Source organism: Panicum virgatum, chromosome 9N (assembly GCF_016808335.1).
Source record: "Panicum virgatum strain AP13 chromosome 9N, P.virgatum_v5, whole genome shotgun sequence".
Taxonomy (NCBI): Eukaryota; Viridiplantae; Streptophyta; class Magnoliopsida; order Poales; family Poaceae; genus Panicum; species Panicum virgatum.
The window spans coordinates 24,633,775-24,654,301 of record NC_053153.1 but is presented as its reverse complement, the minus strand read 5'-3'; the positions used below and the strand labels follow the sequence as shown (position 1 = coordinate 24,654,301).

The 20,527-nt window shown below is 48.0% G+C and overlaps 1 protein-coding gene and 1 pseudogene across 2 annotated transcripts; one reads left to right on the top strand and one right to left on the bottom strand.

Annotated features, from left to right (window-relative positions):
* Positions 1-7,303: 7,303 nt before the first annotated feature.
* Positions 7,304-11,833, top strand: LOC120692951 (dolichol-phosphate mannose synthase subunit 3-like). Of its 2 annotated transcripts, none has more exons than XM_039976339.1 (4): positions 7,304-8,338; positions 11,008-11,128; positions 11,219-11,326; positions 11,543-11,833. In XM_039976339.1, exons 2-4 carry the CDS (start codon positions 11,027-11,029, stop codon positions 11,600-11,602), a joined length of 270 nt encoding a protein of 89 aa, XP_039832273.1. In that variant the 5' UTR covers positions 7,304-8,338; positions 11,008-11,026; the 3' UTR covers positions 11,603-11,833. The 2 variants fall into 2 exon arrangements, with proteins under 2 accessions (XP_039832273.1, XP_039832272.1); XM_039976338.1 differs by having other exon boundaries at positions 7,306-10,165.
* Positions 11,834-12,253: 420 nt separating this feature from the next.
* On the bottom strand, positions 12,254-14,895 carry LOC120693520 (annotated as a pseudogene).
* Positions 14,896-20,527: the final 5,632 nt, after the last annotated feature.

The window sequence follows — 20,527 nt, the reverse complement described above, 5'->3', positions numbered from 1 at the left end:
CTCATCAGGTTTGAGAAGTGGTCATGGATGATTTCTTGTTTCGCTTCATGTGAGATGGCCCAGCCATTGCCGTTTCTCAACCGTTGAATGAAGTTTTTCCTCTTTCTGGAATTCACTTTGAGATGAAAGAACTTTGTATTGGCGTCACCCTCTCGTAGATAAGATATACGTGAGCATTGTTTCTTCCTTGCCTTTTCAATCGTCGCCCAACCAAGAAGTCGTTTCTTCCGCTTAGCTCTTAGGGAGTATTGTGCATCCGAGAGTTGCCGGTGTTCCTGTGCCGTATCTAGCCGTAGGATGACCTCTTGGGCCATGAGATAGTTGAGTTTGGCGTCGGAGATCAACGACCTACTCCAGTTCCTGAGCGCGCGGCCTGTGGTATAAAGCTTGTGTCCTAGGCGATGGAACGGCTCAGTGTGAGTCGTTTGTTGTGTCCACGCTTGCGTGACGATTTCCTGAAAACGTGGTAGTTTGACCCAGAAATTCTCGAACTTGAATGGGGTAGGTCGACGAGGGCCCGTGTGTCGTGCATGCAGAAGAGGGCAATGATCAGAGTGTGTAGAAGAAAGGGCGTGCAGCAAGTGGTTGTCATAGCTTAGATCCCAAGCTGAGTTGCAAAAGAATCTATCCAGGCGACTAAGAGTTGGTCGTCTTCTTTCGTTGCTCCATGTGAACTTTCGATTTTGTAGATGTATTTCTTTGAGGCCACAGAAATTAATAGCCGCGCGGAAACGAGCCATTAGGCGCAGGTTCAGGTTTGTGTTGTTCTTGTCCCTAGCTCTGTAAATGAGATTGAAGTCGCCCAAAACTAACCACGGTACGCCGGCCGCAGGTCTCAAGGAGCGCAGGTGCTGTAGGAAGGCAGGTTTTCGTTTCGTCGTGATGGACCATACACCGTGGCTAGGAGGAAGGAGGTTGCAGAGTCTTGCATGGATACTGTCGCGGCATGTTGTTCTTTTTTTTAATCCAGTGTCGCCTTCGGTAGAGATGTCACTTTCTGATCTGCTCCTATGCATGATGATGACTCAATGTCATTTTTTTTGAAGATATCCAAAGATCATGTTCCAAACTTTAACACATGCATGTTGTGGATATGTATTCCTGTGGATTTATTTTCGCTTCATGACAAGGATAGGATCATCCAAAAAGAAAAAGAAAACCTTTATTACACAGTGACCTAGGTGCTCTCGCCCCTCTATACATTGTCAATTGCATGAATGTAGCAGCTTCATCTCATCTTGAGGCTGGTGTTCTCTTTAACACTGGTGCATGCATGTTCCCTTTTTATCTTTTTTATTTATTTTAGGGTTGTACTCGGTAGAGATTACACTTTTCTGATCTGCTACCATGCATCTTGATATATCCTACGCACGACGATGGTTTCATGTCATCTTTTTTATAAAAAAAAAGGCATCCAAGGGACCATGTTCCAAGCTTTAACACGTGTTGTGGATATATATACATTTGGATTTAATTTGCCTTCGTTACAAAGATTAGACCATTCGAAAAGAGTAACCCTTTTACTGGTCAGTGGCAGTGACCATGTTCATAAACCGTCACTGCAACCACAACCAAGTGGTGCCATTAGGGAAAACTAACAAAAGGAGCGCGTTGAGCCATGCATGGTGAGTGGATCAGATGATCATACGACATCCTTATGCTACTGCGTCACCACTGACCGCTCTTCCTTTCTGCACGACGTGCTGATCATGTGGACAGGCCGATGACTCGACCACATTCAAGCAGCAGAAGCTTTTCCTCTCGCCTAGGGATTTATGTGTTCCTTTTTCTCTTTCTTTCCAGGGTTATTAGTCATCAGAGTTGACACTTTCTGATTTTTCCCACCTCGATCCTGCGCACGATGAAGACTTGATGGCATCTTTTTCCCTCCCTTTTTTGAAGACATCAAAAGACCATGCTCCAAGCCACTTTAACACGTGATGTGTAGATATGTTCTTCGGGATTTAATCTTCATCGCAAGGATAAGATCGTCCAAAAGGAATAGAGCTAGGTAGTATTTGTCAGTGTCGATGCCCTCGCGTCTGGCCGTTGTCACAGCAACCACAATGCAAGCTCTGGTGCACAACGAATCTTTCCGCACGCGCTCATCATATCCCGACTGGGATATGTGATGACACGTGTCATGTCCGGCACGCTAATTGGCACTCCGGGAAACCGTAGCCTCAGAACGAGGGGAGGCATATCACAAATTCACATCTCCCCACCATGGATCAATTAGGTCGACCACACGTGCCGTCCGCGGAAACAAACGCATCGTGCACACGTATGCATCATACGTATACATACATAGAGGTGATAAAGAGTTTTAAAATTTAACTTAGATAATGCCAGGCTCTAATAATCTAATATAATTCTAAACTAAAAATATATATAAGAATCAAGTTGGATTATAAAGAGATTGCTAGGATCATAATCCGTTTCCACTATACGCGCGTGCGTACGTGCAGATTCCCGTGCATCGATCAACACGTACGCCCACGGCGCCGGCATCTGCAAGCAATCCCGCACATGCATGGAACATGCCACTGCACCGTACCGAACACTGCCGGCGCGCGTGGCCGGCCGGTTTCGGCAGCCACCAAATGGGGATGAGCACGAGCTCTCGACGTGATCGATCCGGCGGCGCAGGAGGATTCGCGGCTTCGAAAAAAGAAGCCTGAAATCGGCCTTTCCTTTAGCCGATCGACTCGCCGTAGTGGACGCCTCGTCACCATGTACGCAGGGGCGGATTTAAGGGGGCTAGGGGGGCTCTAGCCCCCTACTGTCCAAAATCTCCATTGAAATCAAATGAGAAATATGAGAGAAAAAGAGAAAAAAGGTGAAGAAATGAGTGGAGATAAAAAGGAGGAAGAATTAAGCCCCCTAAGTTGAAACTCTGCGTCCGCCACTGCATGTACGTGAGTGGGGCTCACCGTGCGCGGCGCGTCGACTCGTGTCCCGACACACCCTCTGTGTTTGTGTGTGTCCGAGCCTATATATAGCAGCACCATGGCTGGTTTCTTTTGCCCAAGTTCGTTCTTCATTCAGAAGCTGCAGTTAAGTTTCAGAGGTAGCTACGACCAGAGAGAGCGGGCAGGCGGGCAGCTAGTTAAGTGTCGAGCTAGTCTGCGCCGTTGCGAGAACGCTAGCTGCGACGACGATTGTGAGCGATCGAGAGAGGATATATAATGGCGTCTCTTCAGCTGGGCCTGCACACCGGCGGCAGCGGCGGATGGAGGAGGCTCCACGCCAGGAGGCAGCTGCTAAGGAGACTGAGGTCCACGTGGAGGAGAAGGAGAAGCGCGGCGCGGCCGAGGGGTGACGCAGTGAGGTCGTTCGGGTACGACCTGCAGAGCTACTACCAGAACTTCGACGACGGCCTCGCCTCCACCGGCCGCCGCCGCTTGTAGCTGGAGGGGATCCTTCTGCGGCATGATAACTTCTTTGTAAATAGTAGCCAAGTGATTAGTACTATAGATCATCCTCACCGAGAGATCGAGTCGAGTGTTGATTTCTCCGGTGGGTTAGCTAGATCGTCCAGTTATTGTATTATTCCTCTCTCTGTAATCATATTCTCAACATGAATTTTAATTTCGAGCAATTGTGATATTCCAAATCACTTGTAGTCCTACGAAATTCCTTAAAAATCCATGTAATTGGCCTGGAAAAAATAAAGACAAATTGAATCAATCGTTTTAATTAGCAGGAAGCAGCACCATAAAAAATCATCTGGCAGCCACAGCTACTGATCTCGAGTAGAGGGAAATTATAGGGAAATGCTGGAGTTCAGATGAGTTGAGTTTATTAGCATATGTTGATGTCACACTGCAACAGGCTGATGTTGTTACTGAGTTGAGTGGTGCGATGGCATAGCGCGGGTTGATTTTTTTTTGAATTTTTCTATTAGTTACATTGATCGATCTGGATTTTTTAAATACAAACCACAGCTCTCTTACCGGCCTGGTTCATTTTGAAAAGAAGGGAAATGCATGATTTTGCGGTCAGGGACCATAAGAATCAGATGAATTTGAAGACATCCATGTGCTGCCATCACCAAACGCCCGAGCGTCCTTTTTCAGCCTTACACATTCGCCGATCATCTGATCAGAGTGATGTAGTTAAATACCAAACTACAGCCAAAATAATTGGTATGAATGTCTCGATTTTTTCTAGGACGGGTCAAAACATGATCCACTGCTACAATTGGAGCGGAGTCAATCAACTAGGCCCTAAAAATATATTTTTAGGGGTGAATCAACCCTCACCTCCCGCTCAAATGATTTTTATATTTATTCAAGAAATTTATTAATTCAAAAAATAGCAAAACATATAAAAATGTAAAATCTGTACCATAAGCCTATTATAATCTATAGAACTTGAAAAAAATATTAAAAATATATTTCAGTGCATACAGTGATTATGAGTGTGAAACCATAAAGTGAGCCTTGAGTTGTTCCATAGAGTAAAGTGAGTGAGTTATATTTATATATTATGGTTTGGTTTCACACTTTTAACTATTATATCTGCTGAAATATGATTTTGATAGTTATTAAAGTTCTACATATCACAATAAGATTATGACAAAAATTTTACTTTTTTATGTGTTTTCTATATGTATTTATTTAAATAAAATTTTAAAGTAAAAAATTTATTTGTAGGGTGGGTGGGTGCGTCACCCGCCCCTAAAAATGGAATGATCACCCGCCCATGGAAATGGAGGCTGGGATGCGTTAGGTGGTGGGGATACATGTGATAGGCAAAGGTGCGAGGCCATTGGATGAATCAAGTGCGTGAGGATCGTCGGACCCATTTCGCCGTGTCCCTCCGACCTGCCGCTTCATCCGCTCCCCGTCTCTCTTTCTCTCTCTCCCCCTTATCTTTTCCTTCACCCCATCTTCAACCCACCTCCCCCCCCCACACACTCATCCCCCTCCGCTTCTGGCTTCCTCGTCTCCATTATCCCTCGCTGCTCCGCCCACCCCTTGCCGCCCAAGTTCACATATGGCGTTGTGCGACCGGTAGTGGGTGTGTGGCGTGCCCTCGGGTTCGGCGGATGCCGCCGCGGTGCTCCCCGACGAGCTATTGTGGTACCTAGGGCACCAACACTAGGCGGAGTGGTGGCTCTTCAAGGACCTCCTTCGACGCGGGCCGCGCGACCGCCACTTGCCGCACGTCGCACGAAGCCTCGGCGCAAGATGCTGGTGATCAAGTCGGTGCACGCCACGGCAACCGCGACACAGCTCCGGCGCGAGGACCGCGTCCTCGAATTCAACCCCGGCAGGTCGCTCATCATCATCGATGAGGTCGACAGGTGAGCTGAGGGCCATCTCATGGAGAGGTACATCCGATCCTACGCAGTGGCGGGCTGTAGCCCCTCGTCCTCCGTGCGGGACCGCATTTGGTGCACCATCCACGGCACTGATGGCCTTGGTGCCTTATGGCACCGCAATCTTTGCCACGGGAGCCGCCGACTCCTGGCGTTCGCCACTCTCTCTTCGTTGCATGGGCCGGTGACGGGAGGGAGGAGCAGCGGGCAACCATGGTGGTGGGGCCGCGGTGGCAGGGCCTCAATTTTGTTTTGTTTTTTATTGGATTTGTAAGGGCGGGTCGCCCCGTAGCCTGCCTCTGGAAATGGATTTCCAGGGACTGTTGGGGTGACCCGCCTCTACAATCGATTACCCCTCACCTGCCTTGGAAATGGGTTTCAGTAGTGCGCGCGTTACTGGCCCCTGAAAACAGCATTTGTAGCTGCGAGAACTAGAGACATGTATAGCACCGCCACGAAAAATGTATTTCAATCCGCTCCTAAAAACCGTGTTCGTTGTAGTGCCAGCTTCCTCTCTCGTCTAGAAGTTTTTTGCTTTAACACTAGTGCGTTCGCCCCCTTTTTCTCTTTCTATAGCGATGTAGTCCGTAGATGACACTTTTTGAGCTGTTTCCACCTCGATCGATCCTACTCCCTCCGTTCCAAATTCTAAGTCATTCCAAGAATCTTGGAGAGTCAAAGTTTTTCAAGTTTGACCAAATTTATATAACAAAATAATAATATTTATGATACCAATTAAATATTATTAGATTATTTGTTAGCTATATTTTCATAGTATGCCTATTTAATGTCATAAATCTTTGTGTTTCTCTCTATAATTTTGGTCAAACTTTGAGATGGTTTGACTCTCCAAGATTTTTGGAATGACTTATAATTTGGAACGGAGAGAGTATGCATGACGATGACCCGATGACATGCACCTTTATTCTTGAGGATATCCGAAGTTCATGCTCCAAACTTTAACACGTGGTATGTGGATATTTAAACCTCGTTAGTCGTTACAACTTACAAGGATAAGATTCATCCAAAAAAGAATGAAGCCTTTGCTTAGTCACTAGCTTCATCCACAACCGAGACGTACAGTGATTACACCAGGCCAGTCGGTGACGATGTGTCATACTGTCATGGTTGATCATTATTTAGCACGCGGGCAAATAGCGTCCAGGGAGCAGGAGCATCACATCTCGCGGATCGATTCGGCAGGGGAGCCGCACGCAGCTAGCGGAACGCATTGTGCACGTGACATTCCACACGTACGGCGACGGCCGGCGCCGCTGCGCGCGTGTGTCGACGACACGTCCATGGCGGCCATCATCTGCACGAAGCTCAGCACATGCATGGGGGGCAGGCCACCGCGTGCCGAACTGCCAACGGCGACGAGATAATGGCGCCGTCACCGGCCAATAGCAGTATATGGGATGGTTACATGGAGCAGTAACTTGCTGATCACCACGATTGTATAGACGATCTTGTATGGGATGGTTACATGGAGCAGTAACTTGCTTGCTGATCACCTCGATTGCAGTGGCCTCATCCAATGGTTTTTGTGCAAATGCGTCCTCAATCACCTACCAAACACAGCTTGTGTGTGCTAGCACTCATCCATGTCAGAGCAGTTGCATGTGTGTGGCACAAGAAATTCTGTTGCACAGTAATTATGAGTGTTGTTTTTTCCCATCTTCTAAAAAAAGTAATTATGAGTGTGGAAACCACAATTGTTTGATAGAGTAAAGCGAGTGAGTTATACTTATATATTATGGTTTCACACTCTTAATCATTATATACGCTGAAATATGATTTTGATATTTTTCTAAAGTTCTACATATTAAAATAATCTCACGATAAAAATTTTACTTTTTATATATTTTGCTATATATTTTTATTTAAATAAAATTTTAAAATAAAAAGTTATTTATAGGGCGGGTGGCACCACCGCTAAAGATGAAATTTGTATGGACGGGTGACCAAGTCACCCGCCTCCGAAAATGGAGGCTCGGATGTGTTAGGTGGCGGGGATACGCATGATGGGCAAAAGTGCAAGGCCATTGGCTGAAGCAACTGCACGAGGATCGTCGGATCCATCCCATCGCGTCCCTTTGGCCTGCCGCTTCATCATCATCATCTCTCTCTCTCTCTCATCCCCCTCTGCTTACCACTTCCTCATCTCCAGTGTCTCCCGCTGCTCTGCCTGCCCCTTGCCGCCCAAGTTCACATATGGCGTTGTGCACCCGGTAGTGGGTGTTCGGCGTGCCCTCGGGTTCGGCGCCAAGGTCGGCATCGCCATTGCGCTCGGCCTCTCCTTCGCCATCTCCCCGACCTCCTCCTCCCAGCAGATCTCCACTAAGCGATCCTCCTTCCCGCCGAAGTTGCCGCTCCACCAACCGCCTCCCACAATCGTACCAGCACCAGCGCCGACAGCAGGCATGCTCACCGAAAGCCTCGCCCCATCCCGCATGGCCACAAGAAACACCATCTTGCCCCGTCTGAATCTCATGCCCATCCCCATCACGCCAATGCCACCTCCTCTCCGGATGCCACCGCTGCAAAGGTCGATCACTCCATGCCGGCTCCAATAACCGACACAGAGCCTAAGAAGAAGGAGCAGGAGCCGGACATGGAGATGGAGCCGGAGCAGGAGGTCGAGCTGCATATGCCCGAGGAAAGCGGGGACAACTCGGGGAAGGCGCCTGCAGAGGGGAGGAGAAGCCGCCACAGCTGGAATTGGAAGAGGAGCACGGTGAGGGTGATGGCGATGAGGATTTTGAGGTGGCGAAGAATAAGGCTCTGAGTAAGAAGAGAAAGCTTCCGCCTTTGTTCAGCTCTAGCGTGCATTACCACTGGAAGCATTGCGGTGCCAAGAGCAGCTACCACTATATCCCTTGCGTGGATTTCGACAGGGATGAGAGCCAGAGGCACCATGAACGCAGCTGCCCAAGATCGCCTGTGACATGTCTGGTGTCACTGCCCAAGGATTATAAACAGCCCGTACCATGGTCGAAGACGAAGGACAAGGTGAGGCAGTGGCGGACCTAAAATTTAAATTTGGGTGTACAAAAACTCTAATTTCTTTTTTGCACTTAAGCATATTCTAAATAAAAGTCATTATGACTAGTTTGAAACATATACTATTTTCTAAGCTAAAAGTTATTGCTTAAACATACATCATATCTCTCTTTAGAAAAAAGTTTTTTAAAATTAGATAATAAAGATTTCATATGTCTTATGTATGGATGTCTACTGCTTTATTTATAACTTACGTTATATATCTAGCACATAAAATATCTATCAATGTAATATTTTGCTCCACTATATGGTTTGAAGTGTTGCAGGATATGTTTTCTAACACTAAGAGTAAGACTTTGTTAGGTAGAATAACTTGTTATGGTACTAATAAATATACTTTTGCGTTGCTACGGGTGATATCATGAAGTATTTACTAACCTTATCGGTTTTCATCACGATATAATTAAATTTCACACGACAACATCTCGATCAAAATCCTTTCAAGCAACCTTTTGGTCTTCATCACTTCTTAACACTTTCATACATGCCACCCACCCCCCTTCCTTAAAAATTTTCCTATCATCCTTCGGGATGCTGGTTGTCGCGATCTTGACTTTATCAACAATGAGGGTGCCAACCATATTAGAATGTGTGCTCGTCATGACAACATGGTCTGATGAGCGAGCCAACCCTTCTTTTGCTCGCCAAAATGGTTCACTCAACGATGTTTTCACCAACTTTTTTGTGTGGTTACCTTGTGAAGGCCATCTTCATGTTGGTGGCGCGCTCTACTTCATCCTCCTCACGTCATTTCCCTTCCTTTCTTACTAATCATCTAAATATAAAGAAGATAAGGTGACATCGATTCCAAATCGGAGGAGACCACAATCTAGACGTTAACTATGTCCACTTTCAATTCTATATTTGATAAGAATTTTAATGACCAAAATCAACAATAAAAATTATGAAAATAGCCTGCTATTTAGAAATAAGTGAAGATATTATTATCAGAAAAGCTCAAGATTCATGAGCTATTTATATTTGACTTGCTAAAATTTAATTCAGGATAAGCTATACTTAGAATCAAGCCAAACTTGGACCTAACCTTGAGCTCGCGAGCTCCAATAATATGAGATTGAGATATTCAATGAAACTCGAGTATTTCAGTTTGCGTGGATATGCATCCACCCTGCTATCTTTAATAAATAAATTTACAATCATCAAAAGTTAAAATAATATAGTTGTAGGCTAGACCCATGCATTGGTTAGCGAGTTACTGTATTGCACAAACTAAAATAGGTACAAAAATAATACTCCTCTATTCTCTTTTCTATTTTGGTAGTTCTATTTCATTTTAGTATAATGATAAAAAAGAAGAACTTTGTTCATCTTAATAATTATGATTCCTCATTTTTAATATTATCTTATATTACTGGAGTTGAAAGACCATCCATACTATTTCAAGATGTCAATTCAAATGAGAATAATTCAGTTTTGGAAATATGATTATCAAAATAAAATAGAGAGAATAAAGCTAAATATCCAGATATATATTTTTCGTTTATTTATCAATTATAAATTTGTCTTTTAGACTAATCTTAGCATATAATTTTATTATACTGTTTCTAATCTGATGAATTTGGTAAACGAACCGACTCTGCCGCTCAGGGCCTCAGGTTCAGGTCCTCCCCTCTGTTTCTCTTCTCAAACCTTTCCCTTCTCTCGAAGACAAACTTTCTCCTGATCTCCTCCCTTGCTCGAGATCTTCCTTACCTGGCGGCGACGACTGGGCGAGCGGCGGCCCAGCCCTTTGCCAGTGACGAGCGCATCCTCCAGGTATGCCGCGCTCGCCCCTTCTCTTTCCTTGTGTTGTGCGAGACGGAGCACCCCAAACCCTAACAAAACTATCTGTATTCGGATCTGAATCCAGTTACAATATATTGAGCTACCTACTAGCTTGGATTTCGTTTGCAAGAACAAGAATTATCGGGTGTACATGTGTACACCCATGTCCTATGCTGGGTCCGCCCCTGCTGCCCTGGTCCAAAATTTGCCATCTGTCATTAAAATTTGGAAAAGACAGGCTCAGAGTCCAAAGTCTGTCAATACAGCCCCTCTCGTCGATTTATCCCCGCTTACCTTTGATTACTGTTAATCACTAGGAAAAAAGGGTAATTTCCCAGGGCGCACTATTACGCAAGTGCTCCCTGAACCAATTTGTCATCCCATGAAGCTGAATCGAGTACTGGCAAGTGGCAAGCATGTGCCAAATCACATCTTCAGCTGATGCTGCTGAGTGAGCTAGAACTGTTGCTGAAATTATGAAGGCTCCCATAACAGTCCACATGCTCAGGTGCTGTTCAACCAAAAGATGCATAGGATCACCACTCGAAATATTCTAGATCTATTTGAGCCTTCTTCATACCTATTCCCTAGCCTGCTGGATTGCAACTGTAATGCTCTAGGTGCCAACATTTAAGGTTTTTTATGGCTGTGTGAATGGTTCTCAAATGTCTTTAAATTTTGCCGAGCTTAAATCCATCTAGAGAACCATGTGCGACTAAGCCACACAACGGTACGGCCGTACCAGCATGAATATGGGTCAAAGTGCGCTGTGCAACAGCTTGTGTGTTAGGAAAACCGATCCAGTGTCCTTATTCTGTTTTCTTTCATGACAGGAAAGCACCTCATTCTCAAATGAAGCACATATTCAAGATTGTTGCTATACTGGTAGCAATCTCAGCCATCTGGGTTACATTCCTTGAAACCTCAACTGTTCCTCGAAGTTATACTTGGCTGGTCAGTGTCATTGATTTTTCACATCTAAATTTCTTAAAAATATAGCGAAGATGATTCGTAGTTTCTTTATGAATTTGGTTGTTGTTTCAGCTTCCAATCTACTTGGAAGTGGCTCTTGGATGCTACGGCCTTTTTATGGTTGGATTTGGACTTATGTTCTTCCCAACTTGCCCTCAAGAAGCTATACTACTGCAACAGGTGAGCTACTTTAGTACCTGGAGGTGGGGCTAAATTTCTGATTCTATCCATGACTAAACAGAGGAACCTTGGAAACTTGTTGAGCTGTTATTGCATTATGTTGCATCACTTTTTTCGTATTGACAATGGCAAGAAGTACACACTGAATGATATTCCTTTTCTTTTTTGGTGGCCATAAGACTTATTCTGACATGTTTGAGCTTCGACTTAATACAGGATATTGTGGAGGCAAAGGAATTCTTAGCAAAGAAGGGTGTTGATGTGGGCTCCGAGTGAGGCCAATTTCAGCATTCAACATTCATGATCATTTTGAAGGATCACCATTTTGTTCCTTAGAATAGGCTACTTTTTGGATACTGTAGCTAGAAAATATATCATTTCACTATGTTCTGAACTATTACTAACACAGTTTTAGTGAGTTGACATGTTACACTTTGTCAAAGATTGGAGAGAGACATATTGAGGTGGTGTTTTTAAGTTTAAAAAAGTGTGTTGCTGTTCTAGGGATATTTGCTTCCTGCCTCGATTTTGTATTGTATCAATTACGTCGTGTGGTATCACCTTATGATGTTGCTTGCTCTTGCAAGCCCTTTCGATGTCTCGTTTTTTGAAATTTTGTACACAACTGCCATAATATCTTTCTGTTGATACGATCGTGATTCTCTGAAAACCAATAAATACAAGGAAACATCATCGGCATAATGCCACAGATATGACTGATCCTTCGTGGAAAGGATGTTAATACATGAACGATAGTAATATACATTTCCTCCAACATTTGCCATTTGAGTTATGCATAAGCTGGGGGAAAGACGATCAGTGTTTACATTAACAATAACATTGTTATTTCGTTTACAAAACAATGAATGAATGATCTCCACGGTACACATGAAAATCCAAATTCTATACCTTGACGCTTTCTGAAAATGAAAGGATGCCACTCAAGGTTAGCAAAACAGATTACAAACTAAATTAGTCATCTAAACTAAATAGCTTACAAGTTACAAATATCTATCATTGACTGCAGAGTTTCTTGCATACACACCCCATAGCATATAAGAACCAAAGAGAAAAAAGGAACACTTCTTTCTCATTCAACTTGCGACAAAGGTTTCCTACCAATAATCTTTACACGAGCAGAATCCATCTCTGAAATGATGAAACCTCGTAGCATCTCTCACTATAATCTCCCAGTCCACAACCTTGGAGATGAACTTGATTGCTGCGTGGCAGTCATTGCACACTCGTAGGTTTTTCATGATCCGCAAGGTCGTCTTCTCCGGGGTGTTAATGAGACCGAATGCAATGGCTAGCTTCTCGCTGTGGTGGCTCAGCAATTCCTCCTTCAGCTCATCATTGACATCGTGCAGAGCAGAGTTCAGGTCGGGGACAAATCCTGCCTTCTTGATCTCCTCCCACATTTCAGCAGCCTTCTTGTAGATTGCATCCCTTTGTGGATGCAGTACATCGTCTGCTCCAAAGACGTGAACCTTGTTGTGCACATTGAGTCCAGCTGAAACCTGTCTCCTTCTTCACTGCCTTGTCCTTCCTCAGCTTCCAGATCCTTGCCGCGTCATTCCACCTCCCACAGGCAGAATAGACATTGGCAAGAGCAGAGTAGGCACCACTGTTACCAGGATCAACTAACAACAGCTTCTCCACGGCAAGTTCTGCTAAATCTGCATTCTTTCGCACTCTGCAAGCTGAAAGGAGTGAACCCCAGACTATTGCATCTGGCATGACAGGCATCCGCTGAATGAATTCATGAGCTTCGGTGAGCAGGCCAGCACGGGCAAGGAGGTCTACCATGCATGCGTAGTGGCTCATTTCTGGTACAATGCCATGCTCATTCTGCATCTGATCATAGTACCTCTTCCCTTTATCCACAAAACCAGCATGTGTGCAAGCTGAAAACACGCCAATGTAAGTTATGCAGTCTGGTTTCACACCAACACAAAGCATTTCTTCAAAAAGGCCAACGGCTTCTTCTCCTAAACCATGTTGTGCCAATGCCACAATCATTGATGTCCATGTGACTGTCTCCTTGCGACAGCAAATCTGATCAAACACCCTTCTCGCCAATGGCACACTGCCTGACCTCGCATACATTGTGATAATGGCATTGCTGACAGAAACAGATTGCTCCTGCAATGATCTGATAGCCTTGCAATGGATCTGCTCTCCATAATCAAGGCATGCCAAGCTTGCACAGGCACTAAGAATAGCAGCAAGCGTATAGCTGTTTGGTTCTGGGCCACTTTTGATCATTGATCTGAAGAGCTTCACGGCCTCATCATTTTGACCATTCTGCTGGTAGCCAACAATCATTGCGGTCCAGGCAATGACATCCCGATTGTTCATAACTTCGAAGATTTCCCTTGCCTGCTTCATATCCCCGAGCTTGACATAGCCTTCCAGGAGAGCAGTGAAGGAAATAACATTCAGATCGGAAATCACTGCCTGATCCATGATTCTCCTTGCAGTCTCAACACTTCCGGACTTTGCATAAGTTGAGATGAGAGCATTTATGATCTGACTGCTGCGTGGCATTCTTTTTCTCAAGATATAAGAGTGCATTTGTTTTCCCGTCTTCAACATGCGAAGGTTAGCACAAGCTGATAAGACACTGGTTACTGTGAATGCATCTGGCTCCATGAAAGAATCACTCAGCATTCGTGAGAAGAATTTCAATGCCATGTTATCGAGCCCATTCTGGTTGTACCCTGCTATGACAGCGTTCCAAGAGACAATGCTTCGTTCTTCCATGTTATCAAACAAGGACACAGCAAAGTCCATCCTACCCTGGCGGGCGTACAGTGACACCATGGCATTCCAGCTGGATACACTACGCACTGGCATCCTCTCAAACACAGCTGTTGCTGTCTCAGCATCCCCAAACTTGCCGTACATGACTACATGTTGAGCACCGAGTTGGCCACTGGCACGCAGCTACTCAGACCGAGCTTGACGACAAAGGAGTGGACCTTCCTCCCAATCCCGCAGGCCTCCATTGCGGCACACACTGAGAGCACATTGGTGAGCGTGAACTGCGTCGGTGCCAGCCCCTCACCAACCATGTCCACAAACGTCTTCACGGCCTCCCGGAAGCGGCCCGTGCGGTTGAGCCCGACGATCATGACGGTCCAGGACACGGCGTCCCGCTCAGGCATTTCGTCAAACACGGCATGGGCGTCAGCGAGGCGACCGGACTTGGCGGGCATCGACAGAAGCGTGTTCCAGGTGAACACGTTCCGCCGCACAGGCGGGATCTCGTCGAACAGGTTCCGCGCGTCGCGGAAGGACCCACCACTCACGCTGTCGCCGGCGTAGTACGAGAGGAGGTTGTTGCAGAGGTAGGCGCTGACGAGGAGGCCCCGCCTTGACGGCGTGCGCGTGGATGGCCCGGCCAGCGGAAGGGTTCACCGCGATCTGGCAGAGCTGCAGGAGCCGCGCGTAGTGGTCGCTGGCCGCGGTGGCAGCTGCCATCGCCGCCGGCCGCGCCGCCTCGGCCCCGGCTGCCAGGGCGGCATTTTGCATGTCCTGGAGGAGCTTCGGTGTGGACCCGAGCAGGGGCGGGCCCAAGATTTGGAGGTGGGCATTCAAAATTTGAAAATTTGAAAATTTGTAATTTTTTTAGGATAAAGTCTATTTTTGCCCATCCAACTCTTGTCCGAGTTTGATTTTGGCCATCCAACTCCAAAACCGGGTAGCGTTGACCATCCAACTCTCAAAACCGGTCACATTTGGCCATTCTGGTGGTTTTGAGTGTGGTTTTGCTGACGTGGACGCCACATGGCTATGGGCCCACCTGTCAGCCCTCCTCTCCCCCTTCTCTCTCTTTCTTCTCTCCTCTCCCTCACCCTCCCCTGTTCTGTGCCGCGGTAGAGGCCGCCGGCACAGGGGGCCGGCGATGCCTGACGGCCAGGCCACGCCGAGGATGACGCCCCGACCAGCCTGCGCCCGCCACCGCCCCGTCCCATCGCCTCGGCCACGTCTCGGCCATGCGCGAGCCCTCCCGGCGCGCCGCACGCGGCCTTGCCGGCCACCACGACGAGCGTTGCGCCCTCCCCTACCCAGCTCTCCCCTCCCTCACTTGCTTCGCGTCGACGCCTCCCGCTTCCCTCTCCACTCCTCTTCCCTCCCAGAGCCAAGCCGAGCTCCTCTCGGAGCCCAGAACGGCGCCGCTGCCCGCTAGGCTTCCGCGGGAGTAGTGTCCGGCCAGCGAGCGAGCGCGGCCCGTGGCGCAGCGCCCACGCTCGCGGCGCACGCGCGGCGCGACACCTTGGCGCGGCGGCCGGCGGGGGTAGGCGGCCAGGAGGCTAGTGGAGCTGGCCAAGGGCACGACGAAGCGTGGGGAGCGGCGGCGATGGAGCTCCGCTGAGGACGACCTGCGGTAGGGGAATCGACCGGGTGAGGACTGGAATCGGGCGAGGAGAGGACGGGGAAGCTCCCTGCGCAAGAAATTAAAGGGAACCTCACCGGAGACGACGAATTGAGGGCGGCCGGCGGTGGGGGAGAAGGTTGCGCCGCCACCGCCCCCTGCTCTCCCGAGATCGACGGCGGCATAGAGGAGCAGGGTGGCCCGCGGGGCGAGCAGGGGCAGGGACGCATGGACGGCACCCCGAGGTCCTCGAGGAACGCACGGGAAGGCGAGCGGGCGGCCCCTCCGAGCGGCGGCAGCGAGTGCGGGCGGCGGCGACAGGGCAGCCTCGAGCTCGGGCCATAGCCGGGGCTCGGCGCGTGGCGGCGGCCTGCCCTGCCAGCACCGCTCGAGCTCCGCCGCGGGCCCGCACCGCCGGCCTGGCGAGCTGGAGAGGCGCACGGGGGCAGGGCGGCGGCTGATGCAGGGTGAGAGGAGGGGGAGAGGAGAGAAGAAAGAGAGAAGGGGGAGAGAAGGGCTGACAGGTGGGCCGCACCGCCATGTGGCGTCCACATCAACAAAATCACAATCAAAACCACTAGGATGGCCAAATGTGACCGGTTTTGAGAGTTGGACGGCCAAAATCAAACTCGGGCAAGAGTTGGATGGCAAAAAATGGACTTTATCCTTTTTTTAATAGTTCAAATTTATAAATTACAATGATAAGTTTCAAAGATCGAATTTATCACTAGTCATCTCATCTTGCACTCAGACTTAATTTTGCCCAGACCTGCTTCTGCTTGGTCGCCCACGCCCTACATGGGCACAACTGTTAGAGCGGCGGACCTGTGGAGGCCCTACCATGCTGGGCAAAGCAGCAATGCCGCTCCCTAGACACGTGCCCCACGTCATGCAGGCCCAAGCCCTGTGCCCCTGCCTGGCTGCGACGCTGGCCTGGCCGCTGCCTGAATCCCGTGGCCCGCCCAACTACCACGATCGTCTGCCGGCCGCAGAACCCCTACCGTTGTCCATCCTCACGGTCGACGAGTCCCTACTTTCGTTTGGCCTCATCGATCGCGCCCTTGCCGCCAGGATCGCTGATTTAAGGAGCTAGGGTTGTGGTCTTGCGGCTGCGTATTGGGAAATCAAGGGACTGAGGGGTGCACGGGCGCTTGGCCTGTCTGCTTGACCGCTAATGGGCCTATGGGCCGTTGGGTGGGGAGGGATGAGGCGTGAGCTGCTATGATTTTCAGCATCAAGCAGAAACTAAAAGTTTAGAAACTCGTTATATCGTGTAACATTTTTATTTTTGATTCGTATACACATGCTACACTACATATATAAAGTTTTGCCAAAAATAATGGATATTCACTTAAATACCCTTGCTACAAGGTAGGCCCGCCATGAGATCCGAGCCGACGACCATGTGAGCCTCCATTTTTAGGGGTAAAGCCCATGGGCGTCCATGATCTATACGAGCTGACTTATTTGTTAGAATTCTATGGGCCCAAATATAAACGGTCTGGCCTATTTGACTCTTTCCCGCAACTAGAGCCAATGATTAAGACCCAACAAAGAAAAATAATTCAAGGGGAGGAAGACGACGGTGGGCATGATCAATGCGAACCCGGTGGTGCACGAGTGGCAGGAAGACACGCTAGACGCGCTCGACGTCTTCGATATGGTACCACAGCCATCGCCCTCGCGAGTCCACCTCGCTCAGTTTCTTCTCTTCAGCCCTTGCTTTGCTAGTTTAGCTTCACGGGGATAGCTGGAGCTGATGGATGGGTGCGGTTTCATGGTGACTATGTCAAGCTTCACCACCCGAAAATCGGTGGACGACTCCGCCCACAACTGCTCTCATAAGTAGATGTGGCCATTACGAAGATTGGAGCACCAAAACTGAGCGAGGCCTTTTAGTGCTAGCACGAGGATCTTGGTTTTACATGCTAGCCCCCTCCGGTTGCTTCAACACGGCTTCATACTTGAGTAGGTATCCTTGAGTCGGACTCTCCGTCGTATTGCGGCAGGATGGCCAAATTGAACTGCCTCGACTAGTGGAGCTCTCCTAACTCCTCGGAGAGGGGTTCTTGGACCTTTGCGGTTTTGCCTTCGGTGGTACTGCACCTGCTGGTACTTGCCTTCTTCTTCTTTATCGGTGTTGCCGTGGTACAAATCATCCACGACGATGGGGCTGTGGGCGAGGTCTGATGACTCCGGATCCATGTGCAGTCATTGCTTCGGGCGCGGCACGTGGGGCCCGGTCTTGCTGCAACATTGCCTTCTTCGCCTGAATCCTTTGATGCATCATCTTGCACTGAAGCTTTTCTTCCTTTAGCTTGTTGAGCTGCTCCTCCAACTCGGCGTCGGAGAGCATCCTTTCTTTTCCTTTCACCCTTGTGGTCATTTGCACGGTCGACGGGCCGGCTTGGGCTGCCTGATGCGCGTTGCGCGACCTCTCCGCGAGGCGCGCTTCGACCCTTCTGATGATTTCGATGTCTTCGGGCGATATGCTCAAGTCATGAAGTCCGACCTCGAACTCTCCATCGGCGACGCGGTCGACGGAGGCGTCTTCGCTGTTGGTGGCATTCGGCACAATGGCGTTCTCTGAAGATGTCAGAGCATCCGCAGAAGTGCTGCCTGCGCCCTTCTTCTTCGCTGCCATGTGGTGTGTCGGGACGAACCACGGGTGGGCGCCAAACTATTGGTGGAAGACACTCTTCGGACCGAAGGAGGGTTACAACAGCTCGGGAAGGGAACGAAGACTCCCCGGAAACGGAACAGCATGCGGAACACAATGAAAGCACAGTGGGATGCAGCAATAACTCTTGTATTCAATATCCCACAATGGGGAAACGTACAGGATATATATAGGCGACGGTCCAACTACCCCTCGCCTAATTACACCTTTTTACCCTCCAACGGCTAGATTTTAGGAATATTCCATGGGCATATAGGTAATCTTACAACAATCGTGGATTACAGCTTGCACTCACTTGTGGCCCGTTTCAGGCCCACATGCTCTTTCGCTTACTCGATGATCGGCCTCTTCACTTGATAGGCTTCGGCCCACATGGTCCGGGCAGGCCTAAAGCAACCCTCCCGCTAGAGGGTCTTCGCCATTCGGACCCTTCGGCGTAGGGTCTTCGGCCCTTCTTCATCAACCACTTCATTCCTTCCTGTGGAGGCCCATCTTTGAGCCTTCAAGCCGGGCCTTCGGGCGCAGGTCTTCAAATGTGGTCCTTTGGCATGGGGCCGAAGGTGGCTTCCCCAACATTTGTGACACCCCCCCGGGCCGCGGGCGAGGGCAGACGGAGATGCAGGCACTACTAGAAAACAAGTCTTAGGTCCACCCTAAAAGTACCGGTATGGAGATGAACCGGTACCTATATTTTTGGGGTGGATGAAATCTTTGAATGAAACTCATGTACCGGTTGGTGTTACCAACCGGTACCTTAGGAGCCTTAGGTACCGGTTGGTGTTACCAACCAGTACCTTAGGCTCATCCATGAGTTACTTCAAAATGAAAGCATCACCTTCTCAATCAGAAGAACTGTGTAGCTGAGATGATAAAGGAGCAACACGCAAGGCTAGAGGTCACGAGTTCAAATCCCAGCCAAAGAAAATATTTTTCGTGAATTTTGGAGGCCTTAGATACCGGCCTTTGGTACCACTTTCGAGGTACCGGCCACATTTTTCTAGTAGTGAGGTGTGGCCTCCGGCGGCGGGCTAGGATGCGTACGTGTGAGCCGAAAACCTCAGTGCGAGGATCACACATGGAGGACAACGATAGAAACATTCGTCCCTCTTAGTGTTTCTTTAGTAGTAGACATTTCTTGTGTGTAGTTAGCTCTGCAAAACAGTGCCATCGATCGATCCGCATTCAGCAACTGCCGGATTGCTTTTGCACATATGTTGTAATGGATTAGGCCATGCATTCAGGAAGGCTTTAATTTGAACATCTTAGAACAACTCCAATAGATTGATTTTTCTATTTTCCCTTTCTCATCTTATAGTGGAATCTCTCATCATAATTTTATTTTATTGGGGAGATGTGCTCCAGCAGATTGATTTTTCTCTTTCTCCTTTAATTCATGAGTGGCCAGGATCTTCTCATGCATGTGGATCTTATGGCTAGAAAAGAATGGATAAAAAGGGAGAAGGAAAGAGAGAAGGTGGAATTCCCCTTTAAAAATGGGAGAGGGGAGGGAAATAAAGGGGAAAAGGGAAAGGGGTAAAGAGAAAATCAATATGTTGGAGATAATTTTTTCCCTAAATCCCCTTTATGGCTAAAAAATGGAAAGAGGAAAGGAAAAAATCAATCTGTTAGAGTTGCTCTTACAAATCAACTTCATTTGCACGCCACTAGTGCGCTTTGTCATTCCATCTTCTTGTTGATATACGCACATTGACTTGACGGTTTCTTTCAAAAGAAAAAGAAAAGATAATTTCATTTTGAGCTCTTCTGTGTTCGGATTAATGGAGGTGTGGCCGCCCGGGCCCAGCACATCTGTTGTGTTTGGCATATGCGTGTATGCTTGACTTTGTTTCGCGGAGACGGTTCTCCGGATTATTGCTAATTGTTACTAAAATGAATTGATAAATCACAGCTTTTTTATTGTAAATGTTGTTTTGGGAGCTTAGTGACGAGCATTAGCATAGTGATATTTATCGAGCGCTTTGGCAGAAACCATCACCATTTCACCAAAGTGTCATTCTTGGCACCCAAAATCTAATAATCTAGAGGCCACAGGCAAAAACTTGCATCAGGAAATAACCTCGAAATAAAGCGAATTTGTTCTGTTATCCTTGAACCACCATGGCTTGGAATAACCTCGAAA

Coding starts and splice junctions, on each gene's coding strand:
- LOC120692951 (XM_039976339.1), top strand. CDS start 11,027: ATGAAGCACATATTCAAGATTGTTGCTATACTGGTAGCAATCTCAGCC. Junction 11,129..11,218: donor CTCGAAGTTATACTTGGCTG/GTCAGTGTCATT, acceptor TTGTTGTTTCAG/CTTCCAATCTACTTGGAAGT. Junction 11,327..11,542: donor AAGCTATACTACTGCAACAG/GTGAGCTACTTT, acceptor GACTTAATACAG/GATATTGTGGAGGCAAAGGA.